The 20,857-nt window shown below is 40.2% G+C and overlaps 1 protein-coding gene across 3 annotated transcripts in view; it reads right to left on the minus strand.

Annotated features, from left to right (window-relative positions):
• LOC113051491 (rho guanine nucleotide exchange factor 40-like) overlaps window positions 1-20,857 on the minus strand; it is an 88,030-nt gene that overhangs the window by 25,484 nt on the left and 41,689 nt on the right. For all 3 annotated transcript variants that reach the window (XM_026215275.1, XM_026215273.1, XM_026215276.1), the window contains exons 3-10: window positions 17,497-20,536; window positions 13,926-14,102; window positions 13,732-13,855; window positions 13,244-13,337; window positions 7,680-7,766; window positions 6,899-7,015; window positions 6,208-6,306; window positions 3,906-4,054 (exon numbers count right to left, since the gene is read on the minus strand). In XM_026215275.1, coding sequence (XP_026071060.1) covers window positions 3,906-4,054; window positions 6,208-6,306; window positions 6,899-7,015; window positions 7,680-7,766; window positions 13,244-13,337; window positions 13,732-13,855; window positions 13,926-14,102; window positions 17,497-20,536 — 3,887 coding nt within the window. The remainder of the gene's footprint in view (window positions 1-3,905; window positions 4,055-6,207; window positions 6,307-6,898; window positions 7,016-7,679; window positions 7,767-13,243; window positions 13,338-13,731; window positions 13,856-13,925; window positions 14,103-17,496; window positions 20,537-20,857) is intronic.

Consider the following 20,857-nt stretch of genomic DNA (forward strand, 5'->3'; position numbering starts at 1 on the left):
GGTTCAATACGAATACGCGTATCGTTACACCCCTAATATATATATATATATATATATATATATATATATATATATATATACACAACCCCAAATCAGAAAAAATTGGGACAGTATGGAAAACGCAAAAAAAAAGGGATTTCTAAATTTACTTTGACTAGTATTTCATTGCAGACAATACGAACAAAAAAATATTTCATGTTTTGTCTGGTCAACTTCATGTCATTTGTAATTATACATCCTTTCCTGTCATTCAGACCTGCAACACATTTAAAAAAAAGTTGGGACAGGAGCAATTTAGGGCTAGTAATGAGGTAAAATGGTTAAATCATGATGTGATTTGAAACAGGTGATGTCAACAGGTGATTGTAATTATGATTTGGTACAAAAGCAGCATCCAAAAAAGGTCTAATCCTTAAGGAGTAAAGATGGGCAGAGGATCGCCAGTTTGCCAACAAATACGTGAGAAAATTATTGAAATGTTTAAAAACAATGTTCCTCAAAAAAAAAAAAAAGATGGGAAGAGATTTGGATATTTCACATTCAACAGTGCACAACATAATTAAAATATTCAAGGAATCTGGAGGAATTTCAGTGTGTAAAGGACAAGGACGCAAGCCTAAGTTGAACAACCGTGATCTCCGATCCCTCAGGCGGCACTGCATCAAGAATATTCATTCATCTATAAGCGATATCACCACATGGGCTCAGGACTACTTTGGCAAACCTTTGTCAAGTACCACAATATGTAGTTACATCCACAAATGCCAGTTAAAACTGTTCTGTGCCAAAAGGAAGCCCTATGTTAACAGTGTCCAGAAGCGCCGTCGACTTCTCTGGGCTCGGAGGCATCTGGGGTTGACCATCACACAGTGGAAACGTGTACTGTGGTCAGATGAATCAGTATTTCAGGTATTTTTTGGGAGGAATGGATGCCGTGTGCTCTGGACCAAAGAAGAAAAGGATCATCCAGACTGTTGCCAGCAACAAGTCCAAAAGCCACGGTCTGTCATGGTATGGGGTTATGTCAGTGCCCTTGGCAAAGGTAACTTGCACTTCTGTGAAGGCACCATTAATGCTGAAAAGTACATAGAGGTTTTGGAGCATAATAAGCCGCCTTCAAGAAGACATCTTTTCCAGGGACGTCCATGCATATTTCAACAAGACAATGCAAAACCACATTCTGCACACATTACAAAGTCCTGGCTGCGGAGGAAGAGGGTACGGATACTTGACTGGCCTGCCTGCAGTCCCGACCTTTCTCCAATAGTGAATGTGTGGCGCATTTTGAAGCGCAAAATGCGACAACGAAGACCCCGTACTGTTGCCCACCTTAAGACTTGTTTGCAGGAAGAATGGGAGAAATTACACCTGAAACACTTCATCACTTGGTGTCTTCAGTCCCTAAACGTCTTTTAAGTGTTGTGAAAAGGAATGGCAACATTACAAAGTGGTAAATGCTTTACTGTCCCAACTTTTTTTGAAATGTGTTGCAGGTCTGAATGACAGGAAAGGATGCATATTTACAAATGACATGAAGTTGACCAGACAAAACATGAAATATTTTTTGTTCATATTGTCTGCAATGAAATACAAGTAAAAGTAAATTTAGAAATCACTTATCTTTTTTTTTTTTTTTTGCGTTTTCCATACTGTCCAAACTTTTTCTGATTTGGGATCGTATGTGTACTGTGCTAGCCTAACTGAGGCTTGTCACATCACTTGTATACTGTTGTTCTCTTGTTGGTCTGATTGCTTCTATTGATCTTCTCATTTGTAAGTCACTTTGGATAAAAGCATCTCCTAAATTGATTAAATTGAATGTAAAATCATCATTATCATCATCATTATTATAACGAGGTTCATTTTTTTAGGGATTGTGACAATTTCTTAGATTATTATTCTTATTACTATTAGTATATATTATACTGTTTGACAAGGTCTATAGAGAAGAGAAAAAAAAGAGGGATAAACACGATCAAATTTCGTGTTTATATATACCTGAAACAAAAATCAGCCGGTTATAGGACCTATATAGGTTAGTAACAGCGTAATCATTCCAGTGAGTAAAAAAAAGCAAGGGGTCGTACTTCACCTTTAGGATCCAAAGGAAGTGCTAAAGACAAAAGGTGTTTCCCAAATGGCATACTTATGCAATATTCTATACCTTCTATGAGTATGAATAGTGCGAGTAATGCACTCACATTGAAAATCCAAAAAAGAAAAGGTGCACTTTAAACACCCAGATGATGCACTCAACCAAAAAAACCAAGTCTGTAATGTTGGACACTTCATGCATTCAACTGTCACAGTTTTAATTACTTAGCAAAGGGGGAGGGGGTATCAGACTCCAATTATGAATGAAAATATAAGCTTATATAATTCATACACTACAGGGTTGAGTACATAAGTACATAGTGTACGAGTGCATAGTGTATAGTGCGTCATTTGGGACGCGGCTAAAGTCTAGACTGAGAGAGATTATGTGTGAAGGAAGAAGTAGGAGTCATGGTCACAGGAAGAAAGAGCTGGATTTGTTCACTATTGTCTAGCACTTCAGACTCAGTCACACCTGTGAGACTGAGTCCTTTGTGTGTCTGTCAACATCCAGGTTATGCGTTTGTGTGTGAGCAGTTAAGGCCGCTAAGGTTTCATTTTGGCATTTGTTAGGCAGCAAATAAGCAGCCTGAAGTGCATGCACGGCTTTTAAACTATAATTTCACTTTATATGAAAGTGACAAATGGAAGGAGATAACAAGGCTCACAATAAATCACGTTACAGAACCAGAGAGGCTGGCTTAGATTGCTGCCTCTTGTATGTTTATTGTGTAGATGGAGACTTTGGGAAACCTAGATCCAAATCCTCAGTCTCAATGAGCAACCAACCAGGTCTTTCTCAGCAAAGACCCTCACAAACACCAGCCTCGAGTTTTTGTGTCTGAGCAGGAGGCTTTGAAAGTGTGCTAGAGCAAGCCAGTGCAGACATGCCTCGGTGTTTTAAACAAACAGGAAGCAGCACCAGAGCTCTGCTGCATCCAAACACACCATGTTATCAGAGAGACAGACACATGCACATACTGATGTCTGTTTAGCGCTGAGATTATTTGAGTATGTTTCAGCATGAAATGATTGTGTACAGATAAAGACATTTCTCTTGGCTAGGCTGTGGGAAATACCAGTCACACTCCCTCAACCTCGAGCTGAACCCAACCCTGATCATCAGAGGTCTGGACATGCTCTCCCACGCTCTCAACACTTCTTTTCTCTCTCATTATCCCTCTTTTGTTTGACATTCTCGTGTCTCTAATAATTGTTCAATTTAGTTCCAAAACTTAGTGCACTGCCTCGCTGCCTATTTAGGTAGCATCCTTACTGGAACTCAATTGGTGGCTCAATTGCAATGTTTTACATAGGCAGAAACTCACATGAAGCACACAGGAGACTCAATTTACAACTCATTTCTATACATGATAAACACTTTACAAATGAGTATGCATAAAATATACATGTGGCGGTATTCGGTAATGCAATATATCACGGTAATGAATATGCACAATGTTTTTATCGTGGGCACTTCTGAATACCATGAATAAATTATACATTATAAATTATTCCGATTTTGGGATGCATTTTAAGAATACTTTTCCCAAAATACATTTTAAACTGTAATACAAATGTATATAACTTTTTTTTTTTTTTTTGACTGTATTTCTGATCAAACAAATAGACTTTTGACTGGTATTGTACTATAAGTATTCCTCTTGTATTTATTTATTTTTATGTGTATTCTGGGACTGACTTTTCTACAAAGGACATGTCACGTTGCTTTTGACCAAAACAAGGTATGTTGGGAGATTTTGTGGTGTGTGCAGTCGGCTGAAGGTGTTGTCTGTATGATCTTGTCTCACCTGTAGTCCTCTGTCAGACTGACACTGGTTTCTTCTTTTCGCAAACAGGACAGAGCGGCTCCTCCCTCCAGCTGTAGCCGCACCAACCTGCTGTCCTCCAGAACAGTCCTCATCAACTCTCGGTACTTACACAATAAGACCTGTGCCTCCTGCAAACATACACACACACACACACACACACACACACACACACACATTTCTTACTATCAGACAGACACTGCTCAATAGCTGCACACATTCCCATACACCTTATTATCACATATACACATCTCATCTACCGTTCTTCTCACCAAGTAATATCTGTCCCTTCTCCAGCACAAACACACACCCCATCATTATGTTCCTGTCTCACAAACATCACCTGTACACACTCTCATGCACACAGGCATTATTATTCATTAAATGATATCTACACCTCCTTCATCTAATACCAGCTCATGTTCATTAACTGATCAAATGAGTTTAAGCTACAGTACAATGTGTAATACACATAACAGCCACACCTACAGGTGTGTGTGTGTGTGTGTGTGTGTGTGTGTGTGTGTGTGTGTGTGTGTGTGTATGAGTGTGTGTGTGTGTGTGTTGCCACTTTACTTAAAGCTGGATTTTGTGCAAGTTTATATTTTTGCAGAAACCATGATAATTTTCTCCAGAATGTTTTTTATGAAAAGAAAGTTCAATAGAACAGTATTTATTAGAAATATAAATATTTTGGAACAAGTTAAACAGTCAGTTTGTATTAATTGAATGCATAATTGCTAAATTGTAAATCCTTCAATAAATTCATAACTTTCACTTGAACTTATGTGCGTTGTACACAAGGGTGTAAATGATTTGAAACACCGTCATCTCAAGTACTAATACCATTTTTTACATGATCTTAAGAGTAAATTGTTTAAAATGGTACAAATTACTTGGTACACATCCATGTTTCTGAAAATTGACTGACAAATATATTGAAACCACTTCTGTAAGAGGTTCTTGATAGTAAACAAGGGTCATAAATTAGTAAAACGCTATCTTAATTAAAATCTTTTTGATTGGTGCAATACTTTTTTGGGGTATATGAGCCTATTTGTGTGTGTACCACCCAGAAAAGCATCCATAATACCTACCCAATGATGCAGATGCAGTTTATAAGGCACTAACAAGAAAATGTTATAAGTGAATTTGAAAAAGTACTCAAAAAGTGATAAAAATCTCAATTGCTGTCATGCACCTACACCCTAATTAGCATGTGTGTGTGACGTGGGATGAAACTGCAGAACAATTACATTTCAAATGGATGTTTCTGTGCTTTTCACAGAACTGCTTTAAAACTCTTAATAGACACTGCATTTTTAACTGTTAAATGGGTGAATGGGCTTGTGTGAAAATGTAGGGAGAAAATGACTCAATATTGTAGTTAAGAAACATGAAAAAGAAGAGGGCACACGTTCAGATTTATGTAGGGAGAACAAAGACAAAGAAACGGCCGAGAAATGAGAGGACAGGCTGAGACTTGTTTTGGTTCTCTATTCATTTTAACATCTGAGCATCACTTCATCCCAAAGAGGGGCTGTTTTAGCATTCAGCACTAAGTCAAGCAGAAATCCACACCCTCAACCACCAGACCATTTCTGCCTCTCCATTCTACTCTTCCAATAAACCCTTTGAAAGTGATTTTAAAGATGGCTGTAGATAAACACCCTTCTGGGAGATCATTATTTCTCCTGAGGTCCTGTTTTTCCCCAGAAGCCAGTGGATAAAAAGGTCCTTCGTGACCTCCGCTGACAGCCAGAGGTCAACTCAGGCAAAGCCTTGACACACTAACCCCAACCCCAAACAAATCGAAGTCTATTTTTCAAAACTAGACATTTCTTCTAAATAGACCAGTCTTTAAATCACTGTAACTGGACACCAGTGCCACTGCTGTACTTCATGGAAACAGAATAGAAGTCTATCAGACTCAAAATCGAAGATTTCAGTGCCACGGTGAGGTAGAGTTCACTGTCAAGCTGACTGATGCAGAGTCCTCAGGCTGCACTCTAAGTAAACATAACTAAAATCAAGAGTTTGGGGGCCTAAGTGGATCACAGACCAAGTACCCACAATATATATCCCTCAAACAATACAGCATAGTAACGCCATGAGTTCAGTTTCCAGGGAATGCATGAACGGAGACTGCCAATATATATATATATATATATACATACAGTACACAGCTCTCTCTCATTCTGGACAGGGCTGGGACAAAGCATTTTCTGTCAGACCACTCAGCTGAGTTGTTTTTAGAAAAGCATTTTATTGACTCTTGCAGTACCTCTGCTGTAGGGGGCAGCACTGTGGACTCCAGTTTGCTGATGGTGTTCTGAAGCAGGTTCACAGCATCCTCACAATGACTGGTCAGCTGTTCCAACCTCTGAAATATATATATATATATATATATATATATATATATATATATATATATATATATATATAAAAAAGTTAATAACATATATAAAAATATTTATATCTAAATGTTTTGCATTGTCTGACAACTATAAAAATGTTAATTGGCAGAGGAACTGTTAATTGTTATCATTATTAATACATTTAAACCACTGAACAATTATATTATGGCTGCATGGCCTTCTGTGGCTTATTTCTTTATTAATCTATAGTAAGGCTGGAATGCAATACACAATTTGACAAATCTGAACAGATTTTTAAAACACAAGGCATCATACACTTGGCAACTTGTTTTAAACGGCTACAAAAGAAACTTGACATAATGACTGAGGATCACACACATTTTCAAGTCGTTCCTGAGCCGTTTCAAACATTTCGTGTCATGTCTCTTTTTTGGGAGGTACATGACAGATTTAATACAGAAAACAATGTGTGTTCTAAAATCGGCAAAAAATATCAAATGTATTTAACATTCTCTGACTGAGCAGATACAGGGTAAAAGACACATAGTGTATTTCAGCTTTCAGCGATATGAATGATGAAGATGATGATTTTCTCACCATTCTGAAACCCATCCAGCTGCTGTGAGAGTAAGGGAAAGTGCCTTCAAACTCAGTGGGGAGCTGAGAGATGTCCACGTGCTTACAGAGAGATTTAAGCGATGTCAACAACTCCACCTGACAGATGCCAAAAGAACACAACAGTCCTCAGGTTTAGCTTCTCCATTAAAAGGGGACAAATATGTATTGCAGTGCTATCATAAACACTTCAGATGCCACAACAGCGGTTCTAATAGTTTAGATGGATGTCTGAGCTACACTATCTGTCCAGCTGTTGTGACATTCTCAACTGAAGCACTTTCCTACGTAGCTACAAGAGTCTATCTCTGGCAGTCTGATTTGTGTCAGGCACAAGCGGCGTCTCTGTACAGACACTTGTGTTTTAAAATAGCCATCTATTTCTCAGAGAGTGCAGAGTAACTAGCTGAACGCCAGATTTATTGACGGTGCTGTTGGATGCGGTTTGTTTTTTATAAGTGGGGTCACTATGCTCTGAAACAAAACCATTCAGCTACATTTTATTAAAGGATATTTTTTCTGTTTTCCTTTATCACTAACTAGAACCATTCAGTAACCCGACATTGCTCTCCAGGACCTAAAGGTCAAAACTGACTCCATTTCCTCTCCTACAGACTAAACTATGGATTTATATTTGTATTTTCCATTCTACAGCTCTCACCACATAACATAACCCAGATGTTGTCTTTCGCTGTTATTGTTTTGTTACTGTGGCTGTAAAGTCATAGCAGGTTACAGATGATGGGTAATATCTGTGCCTTACCGGAACAGAAGTGGTTTTCTCCACACGTACAGTCAGATCTCTGTCGGCCAGCAGCAGTACTGTATGGATGCATCCCGGCATGGCTGCCTACAGAGATAGAATAGACTATATCTCACAGACAGCACCATGAATTACACATTTCACTGACTAAACCAGAGTCCACAGTCCTATTGACCAAAACAATTTTAATTTGCAGTTTTTATGATTAGCAAATAAGATTTCTTAAACATAATTTTATAGATCTTGCTATTGATACAGATGAATACAACGGAGCTTGCATTTGTACTATTTGACTATTCCTTAAATTCACAATGAACCAGAAGAAGAAACGTTCTTCTGTATTGTTATGTATATCTGATAGTAACAGATTATTGAAAAACAAAAACAGTAGGGTAGGGCTTTGATTCAATGCATGGGTTGTTGATTGGTGGAGGCAGATCTGAAAGCGAGTCCATAGTTTTTTAAACATCAGAAGATTGAGTTATGATATTTTGACTAAGAATTACGATGTTAAAAAAAAACAAAACAAAATAACAACAGAAATATGTATGGATGAACTGCAAGATCAATATGATCAAATACATTTAGACAATTTTTAGAAAACTTTTCTGTCATGTGCCCCAAGAACCACAATAAAAGCCTTTTGTGGGTGTGAATGAAATTGAGGGTTGTATGCCCCATAACAAAAGAGCAGAAAAACAACACTCTGTAAAAACAGACCAGAGAAGTCTATTACGCCATTTGAGAGCTGTTTTTGTGTTTCCTTGTATGTCATCATGCATTCTGATCATGCATGCATTATCATGCCATCATAGCCACATCAGAACAGAAGGAAGAAAAGCTTTGCTGGTATGAAACAACAGCATATTTATACAAGGAATGTTCCAAAAACATCAACAAACTCTTAAGGGTTGAGATATTTACTGCCTACTTAATGAGACACAGTTGTTTTCTTTTTCACTCTGATTTTTGAGTGTATTAAAAGAATGTATGTATGGTGAGTTTGGATCAGATTTCCAGTTTTCCCCTGTCATGTCGGGGCTGAAGAGAGGGAATAATGTGAGGACTGTTCCAGGTTAACAAAAGCCTGGCAGACAATGAAATATTTGGGGATTATACCTTTTTATTAGACTGATAAACTAAACTCATATGTCTCAGAACTCTTAAAAACTACAAATATATCAATCTTTTTATACATTGCTGTTCAAAAGTGTATTTTTTTAAATAAATCTATTCAGCAAAGATTCAACTGATTCAGTTGATCAACAGTGGTGCTACTATACAGGTGCTTCTCAATCAATTAGAATGTTGGGGAAAAGTTCATTTATTTCAGTAATTCAACTTAAATTGTGAAACTCCTGTATTAAATAAATGCAATGCACACAGACTGAAGTAGTTTAGATTTTGGCTCACATTTAACAAAAACCCACTGTGGCGAGTGGGGCGGGGCCGAGAGGCGTGGGAACGAGGAGTGAGGCCAGGTGTAGTGATTTGAGATGAGCTGCACCTGAGCCCCACCGTTGGTATCGAGTCCCACGTAGGAGATGGAAGGATATAAAACTGGAGTGACTATAGTGAAGGACGAGAGAGGACCAGGCCTGGGACATTATTTCATGTTTTGGCTTTTATTTGTGCGCGTCAGTCGCCGTGAGGGGCCGGAGCCTGCTGCCTCCGCGAAGGAATCCGGAGGGGCAGAGAACGGGGGACTCCTGCCGGCTGCCCAAAACCGGAGGAGCCGTCGCCGTTCATCGGCCGGCGAAGGAGTATCGCGCCGTCCGCCGAGGGCCGTCCAGTGCCACCGCCAGGCACTGCGGAGGAGATCACCCAGCTGGTGGAGGGCCGAGCAGCAGTGCGTCTGGGAACCGGATTTTTTTTTTTTTTCTCTCTCACCTCTCTCGTCCCTGTCGCTCCTCCTTCCATCTCCTTTTCTCTCATCTCGTCTGTCCTACCCCCAGGTTCCCGCAGGTCCCCGTGAGCGGTCCCCCCCGGAGGGAAGGGGGGGGGGGGTTAGTAGAGCGCAGTCTCGGGAGTACCCCCCGGCCTGCGAGGGGCGATGGGGGTATGTGGCGGGGCCGAGAGGCGTGGGAACGAGGAGTGAGGCCAGGTGTAGTGATTGGAGATGAGCTGCACCTGAGCCCCACCGTCGGTATCGAGTCCCACGTAGGAGATGGAAGGATATAAAACTGAACTGAACTAAAACTGGAGCGACTATAGTGAAGGACGAGAGAGGACCAGGCCTGGGACATTATTTTATGTTTTGGCTTTTATTTGAGCGCGTCAGCCCCTCACGGCGACTGACGCGCACATGTTTTGGTTATTTTTTAATATTAAAATTATGTTTTGATTGTGCGCCGGTTCCCGCCTCCTTCTTCCCGATGATTACGAAGTTAATATTGCTACACCCACCAATCTCAACAAATTTAAATACTTCATAAAACCAATAAAAAAAAAAAACATTAAGTGAATTGTTGGCCTTGTGGAAAGTATGTTTATTTACTGTACATGTACTCAATACTTGGTAGTGGCTCCTTCTGCTTTAATTACTGCCTCAGTTCGGCGTGGCATGGAGTTTGTGGCACTGCTGAGGTGGTATGGAAGCCCAGGTTTCTTTGACAGTGGCCTTCAGCTCTTTTGCATTTTTGTGTTTCTTGTTTCTCATCTTCCTCTTGACAATACCTCATAGATTCTCTATGGGGTTCAGGTCCGGTGAGTTTGCTGGCCAGTCAAGCACACCAACACCATGGTCATTTAACCAACTTTTGGTGCTTTTGGCAGTGTGGGAAGGTGCTAAATCCTGCTGGAAAATGAAATCAGCATCTTCTAAAAGCTGGTCAGCAGAAGGAAGCATGAAGTGCTCCAAAATGTCTTGGTAAATGGGTGCAGTGACTTTGGATTCCAAAGAACACAATGGACCAACACCAGCAGATGGCATTGTACCCCAAATCACCACAGACTGTGGAAACTTAACACTGGACTTCAAGCAACTTGGACTATAAGCTTCTCCACCCTTCTTCCGGACTCAATGACCGTGGTTTCCAAAAAAAAAAAAAAAAAGTTCAATGATTGTCTTTTGTCTGAACTGTCAGATCAGCATTCTTCCCCATGATTGTGTAGCTTAGTGAACCAGACTGAGAGACCATTTTGAAGGCTCAGGAAAACATTGCAGGTGTTTTGAATTAATTAGTTGATTGGCATGTCACCATATTCTTATTAGTTGAGATCATGAATTGGTGGGTTTTTGTTAGCCTGGTAATACCAGACTCTGCTACTTCACTTTGCTTCATAGACAGAGTCTGGAATGGCATAATAGAGAAGTGTTTTCTCTCTCGCTAGGGGGCGCTTGTCTGAAGTTTAAAATCATTGGTTACCCGTAACCAATCAATACGTTTAGTTATGACGTATGTTTTGCGCCTGTACAGCCGCATCGAAGCACAGACATCATGCATCGAACTGAAATCTATGATTGAACTTCCACTGTAAACCTGTTGTTAACACATGAGGATGCGAGCGAAATACCGGAGTGAACATGGCTGTAAACGACTTTTGCAGTTTGAAAAAGAGTTGAATGTTCTCCATAACAGAGCGAATTGTATCCCGTATCTCGTTTCCCATTTCCGCGGTCGTTTCGGTTTTCGATTTCTCTAACCTACAATTTAAAACTCGGTGCTTAGCATCTACGTCACGGCTCTCAGCCCGCCCTCTGTTCGTTGATTGGCCCGGCTGTTTCCAGACCGGTGGCAAACAGAAAGCTCTGACGCTGTATCAGACCGAGTACAGAAGCGAAAAGAAATTGAGTGGAAGTAGGAAGTCTGACGTAGTCAGGCTAGGTTTTTGTCACATGTGAACCAAAATCATCACAATTAAAAGAACGACTTCTTTTAAAGAAAGACTTAGACTACTTTTTAATACATGAGTTTCACAATTTGAGTTGAATTACTGAAATAAATGAACTTTTCCTCATCGACATTCTAATTTATTGAAAAGCACCTGTGTGTATATATATATATATATATATATATATATATATATATATATATATATATATATATATATATATATAAAATCAAAATCAAATCAGCATATCGAAATGACCATGTGCCGCTGAAGACTGCAGTAATGGCTGCTGAAAATACAGCTTTGCCATCATAGGAATAAGTCAAGTATTAAAACAGAAAACTGTTTAATATATTTAAATTACAAAAAAATATTAGATTATAAAAATAATATATGTTTTTCCTGTATAATAAGATGATAGCTTCAGAGGAGGAGGGAGAACCTGCGGCTGTTCCCTGAGGACCGGTCACAGAGCTACTGCATTCATTCAGACAGATCTCATCTGTCAGTGTTAGCACTGACCTTGAATACAACAGAAGGTCCACGTGACATACACATAGTTTAGCAGTATATCATCAAGAATCTCCTAAACATTCAGTAAAGCCACATTTTCCACAAGACAGCACTTGTATGCTGTCCATCATGGATTACAGATACAGATAGAAGATCAAAGAGAAGGGAAAAAAAAGAAAGGGCACACAGGTTTTCTGCAGCTGTGCTACAGCTTAAATGAGTAGAGACAATGAAAACCTCTCATAGCAGGCCAGTGCTATTTAAAACAATACTGTCATTAAAACATTCTCAGTTTTACTTCTATATTGCTCATGTTTATCGCTCTCTATCTCACTCAGGAAGTTTAAACAGTGAAGTCAGCATTGGCACATTCTCAGTCTTTCAGAGTGGGGCAGGAAAGCAGCATTAAGGTCCATGGCAAAAATTCTAAAGTCACTTCTATTAAATGTGCTCAGGAATCATGTTCCTGCAGTATTTCTTTATTGGTGTCCTCACATCCCTCATGTAAATGATTGGTGAGGTGACTCATTTCATTCAGATGAGATAAGCCATCCAGTGTCCATAAACACCCAAAGTGAATGTATGCAATGAAATCTGACAGGATATGATGTTTGTGTACGGTGTCTACTGCCACCCAGGCCAGGCTACACTTGTAAATGATGAACCTTTCTTTAAGTGCTGAGAGGAAATCTAAGCAAGTAACTACTGACATGCAAGAATCCAGGTTCTTCATGTAATAATTTGATACATTCTGCAAAATAACCAATCCCAGATGAGGAAAGGAAAAGCAAAGCCATCTCCCTCGCTCTCTTACTCTGGTGTGAGTGTTTCCTATTGTGTAACTGTTTCTGTTTGCTAGATTTATTTCCACAGCTGGTAAATCACAGTTAATATTTATGATGTGCTGCTTTTATTTGCATTGTTTAGCTAAAAGTGACTGGTTTTGTCGATGGAAACTCTTCTCAAATGTTTGCTTTAGTTTAGTAAGCTGTCTTCTGAATTCCTAAGTAGCAGATGTCTGTTTGAAGTGAAATATCAGGATACATGGCAAGTTTGCATTCCATTGAGTTTTGAAGCAAGTATGAGAAAGGAAACGCCTTGAGGATGTGAGTGGTATGTGACAGCTCTCTCTGTGTAGGATTATCTGGAGGTTATGGATGAATGGTAGACTGTATATGTGTGTGTTATCACAGATCCCAGTGTAAGGGTGCTCTTACCTGGAGGATGTTGAAGGCTTTAAAGAGAGCGGGGACAGGAGAACACCTGCGAGCATCCACCAGGACAGTCAGTCCCAAAGCACTGACTTCCTTCCTGTTTGTCAAATCAAGGTCACATTTTGGATGAAGGATTGGGAGAATAAAAATAAATCAAAATCAAATCACATATTCAATTGCTTGTTGGTCTAAACAGCACAGGTTGATAAATATAGACTTGAAAAAAGTCTGACAGAAAAAGAAAAAGTCTGTTGTCTAATAAATTGCAGAGAAAACACCAACACCACCATTCAAAAGTGAAGGGTCAGAAAGATTTTCTTGGCCTTTTTTAAAGAAATTAATACTTTTATTCAGCAAGGGCGCATTAAGTCAATCAAAAGTTTATTTAAAAAATATGCAGCCTTGGTGAGCATAACTGACTTCTTTCAAAAACCATTTAAAAAAAATAACTGACCACAAAAACCTCTGAACTTTTGAATTGCAGAAGTTACCTGAGTGTACCGAAGAAGTAGACCATGATCCGCACCAGCTCTCCACTATTGCAGTTTGGATTCAACCAGATTGTGTTTCTCGTTGTCACTGTCACAAGCGCGTGGCCTGATTTATCTCGTGTTCCTAAAATTTATCTTAAAAGATTAGCTTTTGTATCAAATTGATGGAAATAGCATTTAAAGAAGACCCTCACCAGGCAGACAGAGCACTCCTGAGCTCAGGACATCACGATTGATGTCATGAGCCTCACTCTGGACAGGCTGGGTCTTCTGGGAGATGCGCGGCAGTGGTGGAGAAACTGCTGAGGGGTCTTCACTTTGGCTTTTAGCAGACAGATGGGAAACAATTCGGGCTACTTCCTGACTGGATGCTGGAATATATATATTAAAAAAAAAAATCTAATAATTTGAACACAAACAACACCGGCACGCACACACATACTGTACACACCTAAAATGTAAACAACAGAAACCCATTGCAAGTCAGTTTAAAATGTTGACAACAATCATAGTCTTTAGTACATACATACATAGTACATTAGTACATAGACGATAGTAAGCCCACAGATAAAGTTAGTCTTTACTGCAATGTTTGATTGCTCAGTAACAAAAATGGATTTAACTGAGACTCTTACTCACTGAAAGATATAAAGCACATCTTACAGATGACTGACTGAAAACTATATTTGTTTCAAACTTCTAAAAAGCTAAATCTATGGGTCGTGAAAGACAAAGCTATTCAGAATCTGAAAACACTGAGGTCTTTTCACATGACAGATCTCTTTATAAAGCCAGTAGATCCACATTCTCTAAATCCCCTATTAACAAACAGCAACACAGAGATGTCTGATTGGAGCATGAGCATTTGTCCGATCTGTTACATCATGCAGCTTGGCCCTCAAATCACAAACACACTCTACTAGCTATGTTTTCAAACATCCTGTGTATCATCATGTAAATCGCCCCATAGGGCAGCTTGGATCTCTTATATCTCCCCATATACGTGACAGCACGATAGGGCTCAGAGATAACTGGAGATCAGCTTCCGACAGTCATAAAACTAAAGTTTCACTTTGCTGTGCTGCCACGCACCATTGCTCCTGCTCAGAAAATAGATTCTGAGATCAAAAACAGATGAGATAGAGTCCTGGGAATTCCAGCACTCGTAAAACAGCTTGCACAAGGACAAGGAAAACACGTATAAATTGATCTGAAGCATAATCTGGCTGAGACTGCTATATTTCAGAAGGGATTTGAGCTGGAACCGCTGAAGTGTGCTTCCTAGGAAGGAAATCTAAACATAATGGAATGTACTTCTTCAGTTAGGTAGAAAGCTACAATGAGAAAAATACAAGTTTTACCCCCACTTTCTCTCTGCTGTCTCTCTGTCTCCTTGTCTACCCAACATCCCCACATTGAGGAAGTCGACCATATGAGCCCCCCGAGGAGCAGAGTGCTGCCCCAGACAGGGCAGAGCAGAGAGGGTCTTGGCTTCACAATGTCTCACCACAGTCTGGAGTTTAGTCTGGAAATGGGCCATGTCCTCAGCCTTTATTCTTTGTACATTTCTTCTCCTTTCTATTTGATTTTCTTTTCTTTCTGATGTGGCTGCGGACACTGAATAGTCAGACCGTTAGGGACAACTCCATAACATGCTATTTATACTGAAAATATTTTCATACAGCAGACACATTCATTCTTTTTATTGTAATAGAATGACTCCAATCACATGCCTCCTATGAATGTGTGTACGTACTGTACATGTGTCTGTTGTAAAAATCACACATTAGTAAATGCATGGTCTGGCCAAGCAGTCACAAATCAATCATTGCTCACAATTTTATGGATTTTATCCATACTATCTAGTTCTTTAGTCAGTTCGTACATGTGAGTGGTTGTGTGTTCATCTGCCAGGCTCATCAGCTGTCTCTTTCACAGACTGAATACTCATCAATGTCTTTACTGCTTTTCAAGAGGTTTTATAGATCTTCAAGAAGCTTTGTCCAAAGATGTTTTTCCTTTCAAACTAAAAAGTCAAGCTAAACTTCTAGAAAACTGCTGACACTGAATATTTGACGTTAACATTTAAATTTATATTCAATCGTATACACTTGAAACAGTGGATTAAAAAAAGTTACACCCGAAATCCTCTGAAAAATTCAAACACGATGAAAGGCTAAATGAGACATTAAAAAAAATCGCAGATTAGCTTACTTCTTTGTGTGTATAAAGGTAACAGCCATAGAAACACTGCTGTAGTACAAAAACAAAACCAAAAAAGTTAGGGTTTGTGAACCACCCACTAAGAGAGAAAGAATCAGATCTATCATAGTCAAACTACCACAACAAACACACCATCATTTCTTCTTTCTGCTTTTCCCTTCTTCAAAGCAGTGCAACCCCCCACCCGTTCTCCATTACTTAAATACTCCATCTATATCCCAAAAACAGACATTTAAACATCACCCTCCGCTTACCCCCTGCAATTTCAGAGGTCCTGTTCAGGCCCACCCACCTCACCTCATCTCATCTCATGTATCTTTCTTCACACCTGTAGCACACCTGAGCCAGGTGAGCACATCCCGGCAAGCAAATCCTCTGAATGAGGAGAAGGTGGGATACTAACAGTAACCTTTGTGGAACCTCACAATGTGGAGCACTAATTAAAAATAAAATAAAAAAATGATGTGGCCACGTATTAAGGATTTGTTAGTCTGTGTTAATCAAACCGTGGCCATGTTGTACTACTTATTTAATATAATTTAATATATTGTTTAAACTAATTAGTACAGAGTGGCCTTGCTTTACTTCAAATGAGGGAACAAATGAAAAAAGTCATAGGAAGAAACTCGTAATTTGTTTAATTTCAGATATAATGCATGTAAGCAGCTCCTGATCACACAAAAACACTCTGCTTTACTCACTACAACAAATGTCTAAAAATAGTTGAATCTAAACTAAAGCAGGATTGAGTTACTGAAGTACACAAAGCAGAAATCCTGCACAGGACCCAGGCTTCTCTTCAGCTGTTTCCTTTAGCAGTTCAGATGTAAAACGGGGTCTATCTTGGACGATGTTCAGTGGAATTAATGTGTGTCTAAATTTGAAAACAAACTGTCTAGAGGCCGGAATATGACCTGTCCTTGCCAGTCAGACCTTGTAAAGTGCCCAGTCTAAGTAAAACCAGAGCCTCCCATGCTTTTCTTTCAGCCTAAAGAGAAAAGGAGCTATATCATGCCATTGCACGGGCCATTTGAGAGCCATTTGTAACTTGTCAGAGGCCTGAATCTCAAAACCCCAAAGCTAGTCTGCTAATCTAGGGTAAAGGTGGGCATGGCAATAAATGAATGAAGAAAAAATGACTCATAGTGAACAACTGCTGACAACCATGGAGTTTGTGAAGAAGAACACAATTCATGCGTGAAACAGCTAAAATTCAGTAATAGATGGGATTATAATTATCAAAATTTAAATATACTGATAAAATGTGAGGAAGAAGAAACAACTGTGAAAGTGGGTTATGAATGGAATGAATGAAGAAGAAAAGGAAGAGAAGTAGGTCCTTCTTCATCAGCAGAGGCAGTAGAGGAAGTCTTTAGATGCATCAGAAAGAGGTAAAAGCTTAGATGCATCTGTTAAGATGAAGCAACAGGGATGGAGGCAAAAGGGGAAACAGAATGGGAAAAGTGGGAGGAGTTTAAGGAGAGAAAAGCATGTGGAGAAAGTAAAGGTGAGCGGAATGGACTTTGGTAAAGATGACTCTACCTTGTTCTTCCTGCTGATGGTAATGGGTCTCCATGTCTGCTAGTTGCTGATGCCCTGCTGGAGCACCATTCACAGAAGAAGTAACCTCATCCTCTTGCCTCTCCTCCTTTTCCCCCTTTTTATCCTCCTCCTCCTTTGTATTTTGCCCTTCTCGTTCAGTGGTAGGTGTGTCTTGAATGTGCATGTGTCCATTTGTGTTCTGCACATCTGCGACTGCATCGAGGACTTGATTGCATGCTGACCGGACTCTATTTTCAGAATAGCTGGTCACTATAGCCCTTTGCTCACTCACAGTAATGCCCTCTGTCTCCTCTTCCTCCACCCCTTTCTCTTTAACATTGGTTTGTTTCTTCTCATCTGTTCCTTCAGAGAGGCTGCCCTCCTCTTGAACTTGAACGTTGGAGTCAGACTTGTGTGTGGAATCTACCAGACCTGTTTGAGCAGTCTCAACTTCTTCTGCACTACAAACTGCTACTATATCTTTCTCTGTTTTGCTTTCTGTCATTCCAATGTTTTTTTCTACCGTTTCTCCCTCCTTACAAGGTGACTTTTCCTCTACTTCTCGTGCTTTTGTCTGGAGTTCCACCTCAGTCTTGTTGTTTCTGTCCTGGCAGGATTCAGACCTCACCTGACCCTGTGAAATGAGCGTGACCAGATCCTCCTCAGACGCTATGGTGGCAGAGGCCAATGCTACTGGTTTGCTTTGTGGAACAGTCAAAACAGCCCCACTTTCTTCCTCTGCACTGAAACTATAATCACCATCAGATTCATTAATGTCATGGCTATTCTTACTAAATGCTTGATGGTCTTCTTTTGAGGCTGAGATATCATGTACTTGCTCAGATGGTGTTTGGATGTGTCTGTGTATCTGACATAAGCTGTGCTCTGTTTGCTCAGTCTGTTTTTGTAAAGACACACTGACAGTCAGGGGTTCAGAAACCAACACTTTGCTATTCTGCATATCACAACTGCCTTTCAGGCCATGATCTTCTTTGACCTGCTCAGATTCAGATCTGACTTCTGCTTCCGGAGCAGGGTCAAACACAACAAGTTCAATAATAGCCAGAGAAACTTGTTCTGAGTTTTCACTCTCTAAAGCACCAGATAATATTTCATTCTCTGGTTGTGATATAGTTACTTTGCTGTCTGATTGCTCCAAGCGAACTGTTGTGTTGTCTGTTTGTGATGTACTTAGTAGCATGTTGTACAAATGCGATGTATTGAGTAGTTTGCTATCTGGTAAAGATATACTAACAAGTTCACATTCAAGTGTTTTGATGTCTGTTTGGGATGTCTTGATTGGCTCACTGTCTAGTTGTGATATGTTGATTGGTTTGCTCTGTTGTTGTGATGTGCTGACTAGTTGAGATAAGCCTTCTTGTTTGTTGTCTAGTTCAAATGTGCTAACTAGTTTGCGGTCAAGCTGAGATATGCTTACTAGTTTATGGTCTGGTTGTGACATCTTGACTGGCTCACTGACTAGTATTGATGTGCTGACCGGTTTGCTGTCTTGTTGAGATATGCTTAGTGGTTTAAGGTCTGGTTGAGATATGCTTACTGGTTCACTGTCTGGTTGTGATGTTGTGACTAGCTCATTAACTAGTTGTGACATGCTGACTGGTTGGCTGTCTGGTTGTGATGTGCTGACTAGACTATTCTCTAGGTGACCTATGCTTACTGGTTCAACGTCTGGATGCGACATCTTGACTGGCTCATTGTCTGGCTGTAATGTGCTCACTAGATTGTTGTCTATTTGAGATGTGCTTTCAGGATTAAAGTCTGACTGTGATGTCCTGACTGGCACACTGACTAGTTTTGCTTTGCTGACTGGTTTGCTGTCAGGTTGAGATGTGCTGACTAGCTCTTTGTCTAGCCGAGATGTGTTTACTGGTTTAACTTCTGATTGTGGTGTCTTGACTGGCTCACTGTCTGATGTGTTGACTAGTTTACTGTCCGTGTTTAATGTGCTGACTTGATTGTTGTCCAGCTGTGATGTACTGACTGGTTTACAGTTTGTTTGTGATATGTTATGTGTTGGCGTATCAGAAAGTGGAGCGGAATCACAGTCGCAGTGTTGAGACACAAACTCACACTCAGACACACTGTCACAGGAAGCTGTACCTGCAGCACAGGTGTGCTCAGACCCGTCCACCTGTGGACGCTCTGGGGTTAAGATCACAGGTCGGTAGGTATCACTCAGGTTTTCTTCAATCAGCATGGCACATACCATGCTCTGGGAGCATGCACCATTCTTCAAAAGACTTTGCTCTGGTTTAGCTTTATGCGGAGGAGAAACCGCAGTCAGTGGTTTATGTAGATTCCTGTAGTTCATGCTAATGGCTTGAGTGAGAGAGCCCTTCTGTGGGGAAAAGCGTGGTAAGGAGATATCAGCAAGCTCCACATACTCTCCCTCTGAATCCTCTGCCGTGCTGCTAGAGCTCCGTCCACTGCTCTCTTTACCGATCTCACTGAGAGCAGGGAGGAGCTTAACCCCCTTGCTCTGACAGTCCATCTCCCCGGACTGCTCAGTGGAAGTGTCAATTAAAATCCTACATCGTATGTCCTCAGGGTTGTCTTCTTGATCTATGTCTGAGTCCCTTTCCTCTCTGTTGGCAACTTCCTTGCACATCCCTATATTTTCAGCCTGTTCTTTAACTTTGGGGGGTCTGCTGATAAACTCCGGGTGAACAATATCCTCCCAGGGTACCCTATAAATATCATTATCCGCTGATAAAAGACAGTGTTCCAGGGCGGCTCTTCTGACCACACTCCTCTCCCGGTTTATGGAGTCCAGCCAGTCCATGGTGAATAGAGAGGTGTATGCTAGCTTTGGCACGTCCAGCTCCTCCGCATGATGCCCGCTAACTGCCAGACACTTTACTGTGATACGCGGGGGGCTTTTGGGCGAAGGAGTCACCTGTAAGTAAAAGTCGCTGGGCCGTAACACACGCCAGTCCAAAGAGGAGAGCTGAATTATGACCTTCTCATGGACACAGAGAGGCCATCCCTCATGACGAAACAGGAAACCACAGTATGGGAACTGCAGAGAAAAGAGAGAGGGAATAATCAGTCAGGCCATCAATAATTGTTCATTTAACTGTTGTTTACTTACATAGAAACACTTGCTAAACACATTTCAGTTATCTTTAAATGAAAAAAACTTCTACTATACTGCTAATAAATAAAAGAAATCTAGCCAAACAGAGTTAGAGGCAAGGTTCTGTCATTAATAATATTTGGCACATGTGGCTATTTATGTTTGCCATTTTTCCCATTCTAAGTGACATGAAGCTATTGGTAACAACAAACTGCTAAAGTTTACTTTGGTTAGCTCAAAGGGGATTTAATGGGAAAACATGTA

Source organism: Carassius auratus, chromosome 32 (assembly GCF_003368295.1).
Source record: "Carassius auratus strain Wakin chromosome 32, ASM336829v1, whole genome shotgun sequence".
NCBI lineage: Eukaryota > Metazoa > Chordata > Actinopteri > Cypriniformes > Cyprinidae > Carassius > Carassius auratus.